Source organism: Schistocerca nitens, chromosome 3, assembly GCF_023898315.1.
Source record: "Schistocerca nitens isolate TAMUIC-IGC-003100 chromosome 3, iqSchNite1.1, whole genome shotgun sequence".
NCBI classification, from domain to species: Eukaryota; Metazoa; Arthropoda; class Insecta; order Orthoptera; family Acrididae; genus Schistocerca; species Schistocerca nitens.
The window spans coordinates 872,079,797-872,097,697 of NC_064616.1; the positions used below are offsets into that span (position 1 = coordinate 872,079,797).

General features: G+C 36.4%; 1 protein-coding gene across 1 annotated transcript in view; it reads left to right on the plus strand.

Moving 5' to 3' along the window:
* The window catches only part of LOC126249796 (uncharacterized), a 74,334-nt gene that overhangs the window by 24,380 nt on the left and 32,053 nt on the right, over nucleotides 1-17,901 (plus strand). The window contains exons 3-5 of the mRNA XM_049951484.1: nucleotides 7,727-7,951; nucleotides 11,326-11,520; nucleotides 13,539-13,698. Of these exons, the coding sequence (XP_049807441.1) occupies nucleotides 7,727-7,951; nucleotides 11,326-11,520; nucleotides 13,539-13,698 (580 nt within the window). The remainder of the gene's footprint in view (nucleotides 1-7,726; nucleotides 7,952-11,325; nucleotides 11,521-13,538; nucleotides 13,699-17,901) is intronic.

Sequence of the window (17,901 nt, forward strand, 5' to 3'; positions counted from 1 at the left end):
AGATGTGAAGGGATGTACTCAGTGAGGTTCTGGAAGGTACCAACAGTAATGTGAAACCATACCAATTCCAGTGCCATGGTCAGATTTGTCAGCTGAGGGTCTATGGTGCGAACAGCTCAATAGAGTTCATCCCACAAATCTTAGGTTGGGTTTAAATCCAGGGAGTGTGGTGGCCATCGGAGTACACCTACTGATGCTCTTCAAACCATGCAGGTACACTGCAGGCTGTGTGACACATTGTATTGTCCTGCTGGTAGATACCATCATGCTGAGGAAAAACAAAATGCATGTAGGAGTGGACGTGGTCATCAAGGATAGATATATATTTGTCTTGAGCTATTGTGCTTGTGCCCTTCAGAATGATGAGATCACCCAGGAAATGCCACGAAAACATTCCTGAGACCATAACACTACCTCTTGGTCACAGGATGTTTGCTTTCAGATGTTTCATGCCATGCATGTAATAGTCATCTATCCACTGGAGAATAAAATGTGATTCATCTGGAAAGGGCAACCATCACCATACAGTGGATGTCCAATTACAGTATTAGCATGCAAATTCCAGCATTCATTGGCAATGAATAACAGTCATAATGAGTGCATGAACACTGCCACCTAAAGAAAAGGCCACAGTGTGCTCAGTGTGATGTCACACAGAGCAGGCCAGGACTGATGAGGCACTGCACAGGGTCAAGGTACATGGCCTGCAATATTTCTCAAATGATTTTACAGAACCTACTTGGTAAAAAAACATTGATTTCAGTGTTACTTTGAGCTTCGTTTGTCAGCTTCATGGTGAAGTGTCACTCATTTCATTAATGGTTATAGTTATTCTGACATTTCACATATACATAACAAATTTGAAAACACTGTGACGAAAAATAGCGGTTGCTATTAATTTCCATTTGGTGAATGTTATATCTGATGTTGCTGTTTATGAAATTTTTAGTTTTTCTTTAGACTTGGGAGGGTATCTCTAGAAAATGGATTTTATGTAGCATGTTCACTTCCAACTGCATGAGTGTGGGATGAAATATTCATAACATCCCTCATACCATGTAATCTGGTTGAGATATCAAAATTAGATTGTGGCAAATGCTAGCACACAAAGAGTGGGATGTTCTGCCATATGATTAACAGACAGAATCTAAATAGCATACCCTCTTTCCATTCCTATCCTTTCACAGACTGAGGGAGTGAACCTACTTACTACAAATATCTCTTAATTAATCATTGAAAGTGTCTTTGATGAATGGTTCGCAAGATTGTGCAAGTTGTCAGTTTCTTCACAGCTTCAGAATTACAAAAGAGTTTTACTGGGTCACTTTTAGTCTGTACAAAAATGCAGAATTGTTCTATTTGAAATAACAAACTTTATGCCTATTTATTTGTGATTAACAAGGTTATGAAGACATCATATCATTATTTTATTAACTGCTTGACACAATTCATTATAGATTATAAATATGTGCATATAATTTATCCTTAATGCATCAAATGTAATTAAGGTGAAGAGGTTCACACCTCTCTCTCAATGTGGATAGGAATAAATAGATGGTACACTATTTGCTGCAAAATATTTTCATATTTCTCAGCTGAAGATTGGGAAAAAAATCCTTTGGTAAGTTTCAGTCCCAGCTATTCACTATTAGAAATACAATGGGATGTTATGAATATTTCATTTCTGTATGCATGCAATCAAAAATGAATGCTGCTACATGGAAACCATATCCTTAAGACTGGAAGTATATATGATCCTGTGCCAAGTTTAAAGAAAATATCAAAATATTAGTTATATTTCATGCACAGCAACATATGGTCCAAAATGCATCATATGAAAATTCATAGTGTCTCCTATTTTTCATTTCAAAGTTTTTGAATTTGTTACTTATATGTGAAATAACAGGATAACACAGTGAAATCATGTGCACTTCACCATGAAGCTGACATATAATTCTACAAGTAACATAGAAATCAAGTTTTTTTACCAAATAGATTCTGTAAAATCATTTGAGAAAGGTTGCAGAGCATACACAATGCCTTGACAAGCATGGCCTGCTCTGCATGATGCCATACCAACTGTGCTCCAGCCTTCTACTTAGGTGGTAGTGGTATGAACCAAGCACTAGCTACAGTTGCCCATACATAGCAATATTAGCTGAACTGTCATTGTGGAGACACTGTTGATGGCCCCTTGGTTCATCTGAGTAGATAGTTGTTCAACAGTTGTATATCTGTTCACCTGTACACATCTCTGCAGCCATCATTACCATGTCATCCGTGGTCCATGTCGCACCACAGCACCTGGTATACTTTAAACACAGGGCTGCATGAACAAAGTTAGCCATTTTGAAACTGCTTCCCCCCTTGCCCTGAAAGCCAATGATCATGACTTTTGGACATCAGATAAATCACTCCGTTTTTGCATTACAACAGTGACTGCACTATTTTCTGCTTTCACACCTTCCCTCCCCCACCCCCTGGCCTAACACACTTTATACTCCTTCCACTGCTAGTGCTGCCACCTGCTGTCTATGAGTGGTTATTGCTCATTGACGCTGAACATAGGTAGTGGTCACATTAATGTGACTAGACTGTGTATACGAACATGAGGATCAGAGAAAAGAAATCACTGGGAGTGAAGAAAATAATATTTTCTAAATCCATGACAAAATTGCCTATTTTGTCTTATTCTCTGCAGTACACTACACATTTCACATTAGAGATCAGGGATTGTGGCAGTGTTATGTGCACTTGAGATTAACAATCTAATACCTTTCCCAAATACATAGCTAGATACAAAACTTAATTCCTTATTCATCATAATCAAATGCTACAAAACAGTAAACAATATAATGATGGGAAAATTGAAGTTGCTTGGCTAAACATATCACAATAACATTTGTTTATTATGACTGCTTTTGGATTATGTTAAAGCCATCCAAAGATTTTTTGGACCCACTGTGGCTGGTGCTGGTGGCTCCTCAGTTTTTGGCATGGTACCACAATCATACACAGTGTACTATCATGGTATCACATGAAAAACTGAGGAGCTGCCAGTGCCAGACATAGGGGTTGTAAGGTAACAGGGGATAATATGGAGCTCTTTCAAGTAGTTCATAATTTGAATTTAAAGCACAGCGGCAGAGATAATATGCTGGGCAAAATAGACTGAAAAATACTTGTTTGTGTTTTGATGGGTGTTGTAGTTCTGTTGCATAGTGTTTTGGTTTTCTTTTAATTCCAATGAATTATAAAAGTGTGGTGATAAATGTGTAAAATTATATAATGTATTTAGATTTAAGTATTTAAATATTATAAAATATTGTAAACAAATTGTGGCCATGTTCAGGGATTATTTTGACTAATGTGGTGTCATGCGACCCAAGTCAGGACTGTGGATATGAGCGGGAAAATTGGGTCTTTTGTCATTGTCCGTTGTGATGGCAGGTTGGGAGCGGCAAAGTGCCGCGAGTGCAAGCATGGATGCCAGTGTATGTGAAGGAACAATGTGAACGTGTGTAACTGCGAGACAATAAACAGTGTACGAATTGCACCAATTATTATTTGTACAGATTGGATTTATTTGTGAACTTAAAAATGCATGGACACAAAGTTAAAGTGTTTCTTTTGAATAAATAAGTTTCAATCTGAACGTGTATAGTTCAATTCACTGCTGTTGAAAAGCTAGCCAATATATGACTCAATAGTAGGGGCGGAAATGGAACCGTTTACTACCAACCCCTTTGCAGATGAGGCACGTGAAAAATAGGTAGTGAACGAGCCCAAGTTCAGTTGCAGGGTCCAAAACTGGTCTTAATAAACAAATGTTATTGTGATCTCCATTGTCGTTTTAACCAAAGTATAGCATCAGATCACTGTACTCTACAGACAGTGTTGTCTAAATTTATAAACATATCAGCTTCAAGAACTCCATAACCTTAAACTTATCAACTTCTTATACATTAAATTCTATTTAACTTTTGAAATCTGCTTTTTAATCAAATACAGGAGTTGCATATTACTGAAAGCAGAAACACACAGATATATGCATAAAAATGTTATGGTTCTTAAAACTCAACTCTGCCCCAACAGGCCATGAAGGCCCAGTGGCACCGACCGGCCACCATGTCATCCTCAGCCTACAGGCATCACTGGATGAGGATATGGAGGGGCATGTGGCTAGTGGAGGGTCTGAATCAGAGGCTGAGATGGTTCTGCGACTGTGTGGGCTGCAGATTCCTCGACTTGCGCCATAGGGTGGTGGGGTTTCAGGTTCCGCTGGATAGGTCAGGAGTGCACTACACGCAGCAAGTGGCTACACGGGCAGCAGGGGTTGTGTGGCGTGGACTGGGTGGTTTTTTAGGTTAGATGGCCTTGGGCAAGTACAGAATGGGCAACAGCCTCAAAGGGTGTGGGACAAAGTCAGGACATGCGGGGACCAAGCAGCAATCGGTATTGTAATTGTATACTGTCGAAGCTGCATTGGTAAAGTACCGGAACTTCAAGCGCTGACAGAAAGCACCGAAGCTGAAATCGTTATAGGTACAGAAAGCTGGCTGAAGCCAGAGATAAATCCTGCCGAAATTTTTACAAAGGCACAGACGGTGTTTGGAAAGGATAGATTGCATGCAACCAGTGGTGGCGTGTTTGTTGCTGTTAGTAGTAGTTTATCCTGTAGTGAAGTAGAAGTGGATAGTTCCTGTGAATTATTATGGGTGGAGGTTACACTCAACAACCGAACTAGGTTAATAATTGGCTCCTTTTACCGACCTCCCGACTCAGCAGCATTAGTGGCAGAAAAACTGAGAGAAAATTTGGAATACGTTTCACATAAATTTTCTCAGCATGTTATGGTCTTAGGTGGAGATTTCAATTTACCAGATATAGACTGGGACACTCAGATGTTTAGGACTGGTGGTAGGGACAGAGCATCGAGTGACATTATACTGAGTGCACTATCCAAAAATTACCTCAAGTAATTAAACAGAGAACCGACTCATGGAGATAACATCTTGGACCTACTGATAACAAACAGACCCGAACGTTTCGACTCTGTAAGTGCAGAACAGGGAATCAGTGATCATAAGGCCGTTGCAGCATCCCTGAATATGGAAGTTAATAGGAATATAAAAAAAGGGAGGAAGGTTTATCTGTTTAGCAAGAGTAGTAGAAGGCAGATTTCAGACTATCTAACAGATCAAAACGAAAATTTCTGTTCCGACACTGACAATGTTGAGTGTTTATAGAAAAAGTTTAAGGCAATCATAAAATGCGTTTTAGATAGGTACGTGCTGAGTAAAACTGTGAGAGACGGGAAAAACCCACCGTGGTTCAATAACAAAGTTAGGAAACTACTGCGAAAGCAAAGAGAGCTTCACTCCAAGTTTAAACACAGCCAAAACCTCTCAGACAAACAGAAGCTAAATGATGTCAAAGTTAGCGTAAGGAGGGCTATGCGTGAAGCGTTCAGTGAATTCGAAAGTAAAATTCTATGTACTGACTTGACAGAAAAATCTAGGAAGTTCTGGTCTTACGTTAAATCAGTAAGTGGCTCGAAACAGCATATCCAGACACTCCGGGATGATGATGGCATTGAAACAGAGGATGACACGCGTAAAGCAGAAATACTAAACACCTTTTTCCAAAGCTGTTTCACAGAGGAAGACCGTACTGCAGTTCCTTCTCTAAATCCTCGCACAAACGAAAAAATGGCAGACATCGAAATAAGTGTCCAAGGAATATAAAAGCAACTGGAATCACTCAACAGAGGAAAGTCCACTGGACCTGACGGGATACCAATTCGATTCTACACAGAGTACGTGAAAAACTTGCCCCCCTTCTAACAGCCGTGTACCGCAAGTCTCTAGAGGAACGGAAGGTTCCAAACGATTGTAAAATAGCGCAGGTAGTCCCAGTCTTCAAGAAGGGTCATCGGGTAGATGCGCAAAACTATAGACCTATATCTCTGATGTCGATCTGTTGCAGAATTTTAGAACATGTTTTTTGCTCGAGTATCATGTCGTTTTTGGAAACCCAGAATCTACTCTGTAGGAATCAACATGGATTCCAGAAACAGCAATCGTGTGCGACCCAACTCGCTTTATTTGTTCATGAGACCCAGAAAATATTAGATACAGGCTCCCAGGTAGATGCCATTTTCCTTGACTTCCGGAAGGCGTTCGATACAGTTCCGCACTGTCGCCTGATAAACAAAGTAAGAGCCTACAGAATACAGACCAGCTGTGTGCCTGGATTGAAGAGTTTTTAGCAAACAGAACACAGCATGTTGTTATCAATGGAGAGACGTCTACAGACATTAAAGTAACCTCTGGCGTGCCACAGGGGAGTGTTATGGGACCATTGCTTTTCACAATATATATAAATGACCTAGTAGATAGTGTCAGAAGTTCCATGCGGCTTTTCGCGGATGATGCTGTAGTATACAGAGAAGTGCAGCATTAGAAAATTGTAGCAAAATGCAGGAAGATCTGCAGTGGATAGGCACCTGGTGCAGGGAGTGGCAACTGACCCTTAACATAGACAAATGTAATGTATTGTGAACACATAGAAAGAAGGATCCTTTACTGTATGATTATATGATAGCGGAACAAACACTGGTAGCAGTTACTTCTGTAAAATATCTGGGAGTATGCGTGCAGAACGATTTGAAGTGGAATGATCATATAAAATTAATTGTTGGTAAGGTGGGTACCAGGTTTTGTTTGATTCATTGGGAGAGTACTTAGAAAATGTAGTCCATCAACAAAGGAGGTGGCTTACAAAACACTCATTCGACCTATACTTGAGTATTGCTCATCAGTGTGAGATCCGTACCAGATCGGGTTGACGGAGGAGATAGAGAAGATCCAAAGAAGAGCAGTGCGTTTCGTCACAGGGTTATTTGGTAACCGTGATAGCGTTACGGAGATTTTTAGCAAACGCAAGTGGCAGACTCTGCAAGAGAGGCGCTCTGCATCGGAGTGTAGCTTGCTCGCCAGGTTTCGAGAGGGTGCGTTTCTGGATGAGGTATCGAATATATTGCTTCCCCCTACTTATACCTCCCGAGGAGATCACGAATGTAAAATTAGAGAGATTCGAGCACGCACGGAGGCTTTCAGACAGTCGTTCTTCCCGCGAACGATACGCGACTGGAACAGAAAAGGGAGGAAATGACAGTGGCACGTAAAGTGCCCTCCACTACACACTGTTGCGTGGCTTGCGGAGTATAAATGTAGATGTAGATGTAGATGTAGTACACCACTCTCCCGGCCGTATTTCAGTTTCCCAGACCAGAGCCGCTATTTCTCAATCAAGTAGCTCCTCAGTTTGCCTCACAAGGGCTGAGTGCACCGCACTTGCCAGCAGCACTTGGTAGACCAGATAGCCACCCAACCAGGTGCTAGCCCAGCCTGACAGTGCTTAACTTAATGGTTCTTAGGGTACCATACATCAGAATACTCACAGGTGTACAGTAGTTGCTGAACGCATATTGTTCTGTAGCTGTTTCATTCTGATTTTGTATACATACATCAAATGAGTCACAGAATGATGTTCTTCAAAAGTAGAGCAGAATGCCACTAGTACACCTTGAGCAATAAATGATAAGACATGAATTCTTTTGTTCATAATACTATTTATATTAGAACTTTTGAAACTATGTCAGTAATCTTCCCACCTCACATCAGTTTTAAGGACAACATAAATAATTTTGTTTATCTTTCAGCTTATCAGAACATTTGGATAGGTGGAAGATATGTTGATGGAAACTGGATGTGGGTTCCAACTGGAATAGAAATACCAAGTAAAATAGGAAGTGATGGCTATCCTCCATGGGCTATCAATGTTAGAAGAGCCAATTTATGTCTAACAATGAACAGATTATTTATTACTCGCCCAGTTTTATCAGATCTCAACTGTGATCGGAAGAGGAATTTTGTGTGTGAACATGGTAAATTATGCACTACTGTCTATTTAAGAAATTATTTAAAGTAGTTTCATGAATCTTCAGGCATTCTTACCCAATACAGCTATTAATGTTATTTTTAACAAACTAATGTAGGTGCTGATTTAATAGTTAGTTAGTTTCATGTTCCACATATCATTGGTATCATAAATTATAATGGTGCTGAAACAGTCGTTTTATGTTCAAAAAACAAATTAATTCATAAATATGACTGTCTGATAACTCTTTTTAAATATAGTGATTTGACTTAGTAAGTCCTTCCCCCTGCTTTTACATGTTTCAATAATAGAAATTCTTCTATGGAATAGAAGGAGTTGTCAAGGAGCAACTTTTTCAGTTTGTTTTCAAGTTTTACTTTGCTGTAAGTCAGATATTTTATAAGGGAACATATATACTGTGAATCAGTAATCAAAATGCTTAATTCCTGAAACACATGTCTACAGGATGACCACGGATAAGTGTCACATATTATTCTTACAGCAGGTTTTTGAACAATGGAGATTTCCTTCTTACAGATGTGTTACTTGCCCTTATATTTTCTATCACATTTAGGAAATGATGAAAGTAAATGCTGAACATAACTCGTATTGTTACTGATGTTTTGACAATGGTTGATAGTAATTTGATCAGCAAAATGGAAATTCTTGCAAAATATTATTTTCCTGGGAACATTCTTTCTAGATATCATGAGTTGCTACATACTAAATCTGGCAGTTAAGACTATAGCCATTTATTTTTAATAATCAGAATGTTGTAAGCATAAAACAAAACGATTTGAAATCTGTGACTGTCAGGGGCTACTGAACTCTTAAAGATGTAGATGTAACTTCTTTAGATTTCAGGAAGGCATTTAAGTGTGTTCATAGGGACCGCTAGACAAACTAACCTGTGAATTTCGTGTTAAAATTAAGCTAGCAAATATAGCCCATGAATTATTTACAGACGCAGTGTCAAAAGTAAGAATCAGAGGTGAAATTTCAAAGTCCTACAAGATAAATAGATTTGTAAGGAGACATGATGGCTTATCTCCTATGCTGTTCAACTGATTATTAGAAAAAAATTAATAATAATTTGGAACAAAAAATTAAAGGTATATCACCAAAGCACTGCTAAGAAAGAAACAGTGTCTTGAAGTAAAAATTCTGGTACCATGCTTTAAAACAAGTTTGCTCTATGCTCAAAAACTTAGTCAGATGAAAAAATACAAGTCAGTCTCTAAGGAACAAATAGTCAGCAGAGCAGGCTTAAACACTTACAATGAAAACCAAATTTCTCACTGACATAATAAATGCTCTACAAATTTTAGATGTCCATTGGTTAAATAGTAAAGATCAAAAAGCTCAAGTATCTACGACAGATAATTCAAAAAACCAGGCTAGAAAATTTTGCCATACATGTGACATAACTAAAAATGAAATTGACATATAGAATAAAAAACGTTTTCAGTAAAAAGTGCATGCAAAAATAATGCAATACAACATGGTAGTGAATTGCGGGACCCTTCTAGTAATAATAGTAATTTGGTACTTTTTCATCAAATTTTTGGACAATGAAGTATTTGAAGTATTGTATATGTTTAATGAATTTTTATGTTGAATACAAATGATAAAACTTCAATGTCCTTGCAGGAGGTGATTGAGATACCGGCTCTGTATTCAAACTTATTTACTTGTCTTCATTTTCCTGTATCTAATTTTCAAAAAGTTTAGGAGCCATTACAATATTTAACCCCAAGTGCATTGTGTTTACACAAAACAACTGACATACATGAACTAATGAGAGCTTACATGAGCTTGCAAGAATAATCACTGGCACATGTTTTTACTTATTTATAACCCTTCATTCCATCTGCAAAATTTTGAGAAGGGAAAACTTCTCAAATTACAAAGAGTTCTCTAAACAAAAGTGAATTTCACTGATTATGACATTTTGAAATTACTATTTAAATTTGGAAAAGTAGATTTTTATGTTTTTAGTTAAATTCTCATTAAATTGACATTATTTTTACATAATAACTTTTACTTATTTTTCTTTAAATGAAAAGTTTTGAATCAAATAGACTATATTGTTGTATCTAGTGAAGTGAACATAAACTGATAAATAATGAATTGTAGTCTGCAACCTTTTAAACAACATTTTGAATACAGACAAGAAATATGTGCATTTAGAAGAAAGTGTAAAAGAAACCTCATTACTAAACACACAATCACATACTATTTTGTCTTTTTACTGTGTTTCTTTATTCCACAAGTAATCTGGGATGATGAATTTTGCTTGAAAAATACTATGTTTACATAGCGTACAAAATGACAACAGAAAAGACTGCCCACATCAATCGCTGACAAGTTAAGATAAAGTTATTTTTTCACTAGCCCAAATGTATTAAATAGTTCATCTGGAAACATGTATTGCTAATTACTAACCAAAAATTCTATTATATGATACAATTTATGTTTGATATCTTTTTTTTTACATTAGGAATCTAGCCTAGTTCCGTTGTACTTTACAAAGTTAATATTAGCACTGAATTATAAATTAGACAAAATAGAAATATTAATGCAAAGAATAATGAGAGAAATTTTAGATCCAATAAGAAGCAAAGAAGCCTGGAAACCAAGAAGCAGTGATGAAATGTATCAAAATATGGAAGAAATGAGAGACAATAAGGAAAATAATACTGATATTTTATAGACATCTAAATAAACACAAGCATTTTAAGCAAAATTTAAACAGAATGCATGAATAGACTGGCAAAACTTCAGGTATCTAGGGAAAAAGAAATCAACAACAAACTGGATCTTACAAACTGAAATATATTTAAAAATACACAAGAGATATGGTGAAAAGATGAAAGAATATTACTGGAAAAGAAAAGAGCAAAAAAGATGGAACTGAGAGTGTCACATGTTCCCTTGGTGACCATAACTGAAAGAAAAATTAGTTTTTTAATTTTCCATCTGCCAATGAAATCTGAGGTATTACAGGAAAAAATTATGTTCCCATCCTTTGTGTTAGTGATTGTTCTGCTGATGGCAGTTAGCTTTAAAGTAATATATGACAAAACTTTTAGACATTTTCTGTAACAGCAAATCCTTGTATTTTGTTACTCAGTTACTTGTAGCTTTCTACACCTGTATTATTTTTTTATTCTAGTTATAGAATGGAAATATTTTTTTTTTAATTTCTTAAAATTACATTTAATGTGCATAAGTATTCAGTTTGGAAGAACCTTGGGATACATCTTAATTTGGGAGTAATAAACTAAAAACTCTATGTACAAGTTTTCTAATTACTCTGCCATATGAATTTTGGTGTATTATCATGAAAAAATTAAAAAGAATTCATCAATTATGTTTCAGGCTGTGCTCAGTTGAAGAATAATGAAAGGCAGACTTGGGATCCTCCTTTGTGTTCTGAGACTTTCAGTGAATTAGGGGATGAATGCAGCCTTGTTTGCAAAAATGGATATGAACTTGCTGGAAGTGCTACAGTCACATGCACTGCTGATGGCTGGAATGGTACTGGTGGTTTGAATAAAATACCTGTATGTAAAAGTAAGTGCAATAATTTTTTACAACTGCATCTCAAAATACATTTTATTTGCTTATTCCTTTGTGTAATTGCAATATTAGCTGTTATTAGTTTGACTTTTTCAGAAAATACTACGTTGTATTTGTGGAGGGTACATATTGACATACTGTCAGTACCAGAAATTTGTGTGCGCAGTTTATGTTTTCAGTTTGTCTTTGTGCATATTGTAGGCCAGTGCGTGAGTAGTCGTTCATTGAAGAAAATGACTTATTGATACATAACCAACACGGATTCAGAAAATATCGTTCTTGTGCAACACAGCTAGCTCTATATTCCCATGAAGTAATGGGTGCTGTCGACAAGGGATCTCAGATTGATTCCATATTCCTAGATTTCCAGAAGGCTTTTTATAACGTTCCTCACAAACAACTATTACCCAAATTGTGTGCATATGGAGTATGGTCTCAGTTGTGTGACTGGATTCATGATTTCCTCTCAGAGAGGTCACAGTTCATAGTGATAGACGGTAAATCATCGAGTAGAACAAAAGTGATATCTGGTGTTCCACAAGGTAGTGTCATAGGCCCTCTGCTATTCCTGATTTATATAAATGATCTAGGTGATAATCTGAGCAGCCTCTTGAGATTGTTTGCAGATGACGCTGTAATTTACTCTCTAGGAAAATCATCAGACGATCAATTTCAATTACAAAATGATCTAGAGAGAATTTCACTGCACTAAACAAAGAAAAGTTGAGATCATCCACATGGGTACTAAAAGCAATCTGCTAAATTTTGGGTATACGATAAATCGCACAAATCTAAGGGTTGTCAATTCGACTAAATACCTAGGAATTACAATTACAAGCAACTTCAATTGGAAAGACCACATAGATAATATTGTGGGGAAGGCGAAACAAAAACTGCGCTTTGTTGGCAGAACACTTAGAAGATGCGACAAATCCACTAAAGAGACAGCCTACATTACATTTGTCCGTCCTCTGCTGGAATATTGCTGCACGGTATGGGATCCTTACCAGGTAAGATTGAAGGAGGACATCAAAAATGCACAAAGAAGGGCAGCTCGTTTCATATCACGCAATAGGGGTGAGAGTGTCACTGATATGATACGCGAGTTGGGGTGGTAGTCACTGAAACAAAGGCGGTTTTCTTTGCGGTGAGATATATTTACGAAATTACAATCACCAACTTCCTCTTCCGCATGCAAAAATATTTTGTTGACACCCAACTACATAGGGAGAAATGATCATCATAATAAAATATGAGAAATCAGAGCTCAAACGGAAAGATTTAGGTGTTCCTTTTTCCCACGCGCCATTTGAGAGTGGAATGGTAGAGAAATAGTATGAAAATGGTTCAGTGAACCTTCTGCCAGGCACTTAAGTGGGAATTGCAGAGTAACCATGTAGATGTAGATGTTTATCGCTTTTTGATGGTAGGTGGAGAATTCACTATGGCATTACTTTCTTTATAAATTTGAAAGCATAGTGTTTTGTTGTTGAACTACACAGCAGTATGAAAAAATTTCTGTTTCTAAAGGAAAACTTTGTGTTTGTGTTTCAGAAATCTGTCAATAGTGTTTTGGTTCAGTAAAACAGAAAACAAATAAAGTATACTAACATAACATACTTAATTCAGTCAGGCAAAACCAAAGAAGAAAGTGCTTAGAAACTATTATTGTTGCTCAACAAAACTATTTCTCTCCTGTTTAGTTTTCCCAAGATCTTCCTTAACATCATTGTTAATGATCTACTGTGATACCCTTTCTACTCAATCCACATACAGTTAGTTCCTTCTTGAATCAGACAACAAAACAAAACTGTTGTTTAAACAAAAATTACAAAACCAGTCCTTAGATGTGAGATTTATTATAAAGGTGTTACAGAATTGACAGATGATAGCAATAACTTAACTAAATCTGTAATATGTGAAGTTCCATAAGGCAAGTATCTATAACTAAAGATTTTTAATTCATTTTTGTGTATTTCACAAGAAAAATTTATGTCTCCTTCGTATTTCAGCACCTGAAGAAGTAGGCGAAGATTTTGTGAATAAAATAAACAGTACTTTGAATGGCATTGCAGCAAATATGTTATTCTTACTAGATGAGTCAGTAAGTCTCACACCACAACAATTTGAAATGGAAAAATACTTTGTTAAATCAGTGGCCCAGGCATTCCCGTAAGTAGATGAACAATATGCTGCACAGTTTTTAAATTACAAAGAAATTCATATGAAATCCTGAGTGATTCTGGATTGTATCTACAAATTTAATTATTTACTCAATACAATCTTTTATAACTGTTAATTAATGTGATTGCAAGAATCACAGATTCAGAAATACTGATATCTGTGCAGACACTCCAGACACTGACAATTTCACACATTTTCTACACAAATTCTTGAGATTTAGTGCAAGATACAGTGGGCTCTATCTTTGCCATGAATTAATAAATGAGTCTATATTTCCTAATAATATGATACATTAAAGAGTGCTGATAATCCATTCGAACTGATACTGGGATGTAAGATCTAACTATAAATGAGACTTTGTAAAATTACTAACATGGTTGGAGACTGATGTTTCTTGGTAGCTCCTTAACTTTGTAGCCTCATGCTGAAAACAGTTTGGATTTGTAACTAAATGATTAATAACAGCTTGAGTTAAGGTTCGCTCATTTGCACATACATTCTGATTAAACCACATTTGAGTTATTACCATTTTTCCCTCTCTTTCTCATGTACTCAGCAGTTCATTGTTGAGAATTTCATTAATAATTCTCATCAGATATCTATTCTCCTTCAAGATTACCAAATTGCTAACCTTACTTACAAATACCAGACAGTGACAGAGTAATTCATCAATAATCTTTTAACAATTCATTACAGCTGCTTCTCTTCACCATACTTCCACTCAGCACTGATTGACTTTCCAATTGGGTCCACACATAAAATATATGCATATATTCACTCATAGATATTTTTGAGCTAGTGGCTAGACATGTAATGATTTTCTCAGGAAAAAGTTAACAGGAAAGACACAACACAGTGGAATAATTTTGAATGTAGAAATTTGCATGTTCAGAACTAATCCCAGACTTTTAATATGAATGAAATGGAGTGATTCTTGAAAAATAATTCTGCCAGTGGGCTTCAACATTGAGGTATTAATTGGTTCATAGCTATGAATGGACTGAGGACTCAATCTCATTTGGTGGTATGTGGAGGTTCATGTATAATTTGTGAAATTGCGAATTATATTTTACTACACAATAATGTAAAGGTTACAACTAGTGCTTGTGTCATACTGGTGTTCACATAATTATTTTGTTTAATCGGATATGAGATATTTATTAAAGTATTAAGGTTCTAGTTACTATTTGATGGATACACTGGCTACCCATGTGGTGGATTTACAAGTTTCATGTAAAATTTCCTGGTTCATAATTTCTCTTATTTATTAAACTTCTTGATTAGTGGTTTATTTGAATGATGATCATGGTTAAGAGGAATTAGGAAAACAAAAGTACAATGTCAAATCTTGGAAATAAACAAGCTTAAAAGTTCAAAGAACGGAAGTATTTTTGGCTGTCACCAAACAACAATTATGAATAATTTCTAAGCAGTTAATGAATTTTTAGAGAAAATAAACTGGTTATTGGAAAGTGTAAAATTTGGGTATTTCTAATGAGCCTGATCTTCTGTGAATAAACAGTCAATAACTCATGCTATTTTTACAATCCTTTGATGTGGGAACAATTTCAGTTACCAGTTTGCTTACCAGTTTGCCTCAAATGAAAATGTTATATGGAAAAATAACTATACCATTGCAATCAGCAGATTGTAGATTGTAAAGTGAATAATAAGACTGTCAAGAATTCTGCATGAAAAGTAACTTGTCAGTTTTGTGTACACATCCATCATATATGCATTACATGTATGATTGGAAACAGTTGAAAGGCAGGGAAAATTGTTATCTAAAGGAGTAAATTGGAAGCAAATGGAGTTTTCCATTTTGCTGTGTTTCAATTTCTGGTTCTGTAGTTTATGAAAAAATAAATGCAGACATTTGATAGTTATTGGATTAATGGCTACATTACGAAAATGAGATGCCTTTGCCCATCACAGTGTGTCTTTTGTAAGGAATATTTAATGGAACTATCTGCATTTAATATTACTAGTTTATCTAGTTATGGAAACTCTGTAAAAGTATCTGGTGGGAATACGCTGCATTCCCAAGAAAATTTGGACTTGATAAAACACAAAATACTGTATCATTCAACTTATTGATCCATGACATGCTGGTGAGTAAGGCTGTTATGTTTCTAAATAGCAGGAAAGGAAGTCAAACAAAAAGAAATGTCAGCATAACAAAAAATTCTAAATGTAAAAACTTTGTTTACAAAGAAAATATGTGGGAATGTAGCCAAGTTGGTGAATTTATTTTTGTGATTAAATCATCATTAGTGAAGGTAGAGGAAACATGTTCACAATCTGACTGGATTACATTTTCCATTTTGACAAATTCACTATAATTTACTGTTACCATCTGCATTTATCAAGCTGGCCAGTGTGGCCGAGCGGTTCTAGGTGCTTCAGTCTGGAACCGCGTGACTGCTATGGTCGCAGGTTCGAATCCTGCCTCAGTCATGGATGTGTGTTCTGTCCCTAGGTTAGTTAGGTTTAAGTAGTTCTAAGTTCTAGGGAACTAATGACGTCAGATGTTAAGTCCCATAGTGCTCAGAGCCATTTGAACCTTGAATTTGCATTTCTCTGTGCATTCCATAAGTTCAAATAAACTTTCACATTTACATCTCTCCTCAAAAGCATACACACAATATCTTTTGACGAGTATCAGCCTACTCAGTACAATGTTGTGATTGTTTCATTCACAAAATTAGCTTCAAATTGCATCATAGTTGTACATAAAAATTTTCACAAGAAAAACCACTTGAGCCACTTAAAGCTGTAACATACGTCCCCACAGTAGACTACAATGATAATGACTTGAGCTGGCTGAAACATATGAAGTTCCCTTTTGCACCACAGGATATTCCTGAAAGGTGGTAAAATGTTGATACCTGATGCCAGATTAGTCCCTTAGATAAAGTACCCAGCAATTGAATCTCATTGTGACAATGCTCCTTCTTACTGTTTGGATGAAAAATGGTGACTCAAGGGCTGCTAGGTAAAACTACTCCCTCTCACCTTATCCCAGCTCAATGCGATTACCATTGTATATGTCCATCTGCTAGTATGGCATAAAAGGAATAATAGTCATTAGCGGAGATGCATAGAAGTGTATGTTATAATTGTGATTCATCTAAAAGAAGCATTAAGAAAAGTCAGCGAACTAATAATGGTATCAGACAACGCATGGCCTCCATACACTGTTAAGCAATGCCATAAGTTTTGCTTACCAAGAATGGAATATCACTCTTAAAACTGTGAAGCCTACATTGTTATTGAAACTGATATTGCATAATACAGTTCAACTGTTAAACATTGGGAAATAAATCTCACACTAGTTCAAACAGAAAATTACAATCTACAGGTGGAGAACTTTGCACAATAATACTAAAATCCAGCATATTCCTAGCCATTCAAAAGGACAACAATTTAATTTACAATGAGCATATTGATAAGCTTTTCAAGATGTAGCAATTCATTTCAAGTGATTTCCAACTCTAGAGTAAATTAAATGTCATATTTGGCATTTCTCTAATTATTGCCAGTGGGCATACAGAATATATTTTGGAGAAAATACTAAATATGTGGTATGAGGAAATAGTCTTTGGAGTCAGTAGCTCAATTTCCTGATGGGCCTCTTTGATATTCCTGTGATGTATGTCAAAATAATTGTACACTGAAGCACCAAAGAAACTCATGTAGACATGTGTATTCAAATACAGAGATATCTAAACAGACAGAATGCAGCACTGTGGTCGGCAACACGTATATGAGACAACAAGTGTCAGGCACAGTTGTTAAATTGGTTATTGCTGCTACAATGGCAGATTATCAAGATTTAGCATGTGAGCAATGGGACACAACATCTCTTAGGTAGCAATGAAGAGGGGATTTTCCCATATGACCATTTCAAGAGCAACCATGAATATTACAAATCCAGTAAAACATCAAATCTCCAACATCGCTGCTGCTGGAAAAATATCCTGCAAGAATTGGACCAAAGATAACTGAAGAGAATAATTCAGAGTGACAGTAGTGCAACCCTTCTGCAAATTGCTCCAGATTTCAATGCTGCGCCATTAACAAGTGTCAGCGTGTGAACCATTCAGTGAAACATCATAAATATGGGCTTTCGGAGCTGAAGGCCCACTCTTGTACCCTTGATGACTGCATGACACAAAGTTTTATGCCTCG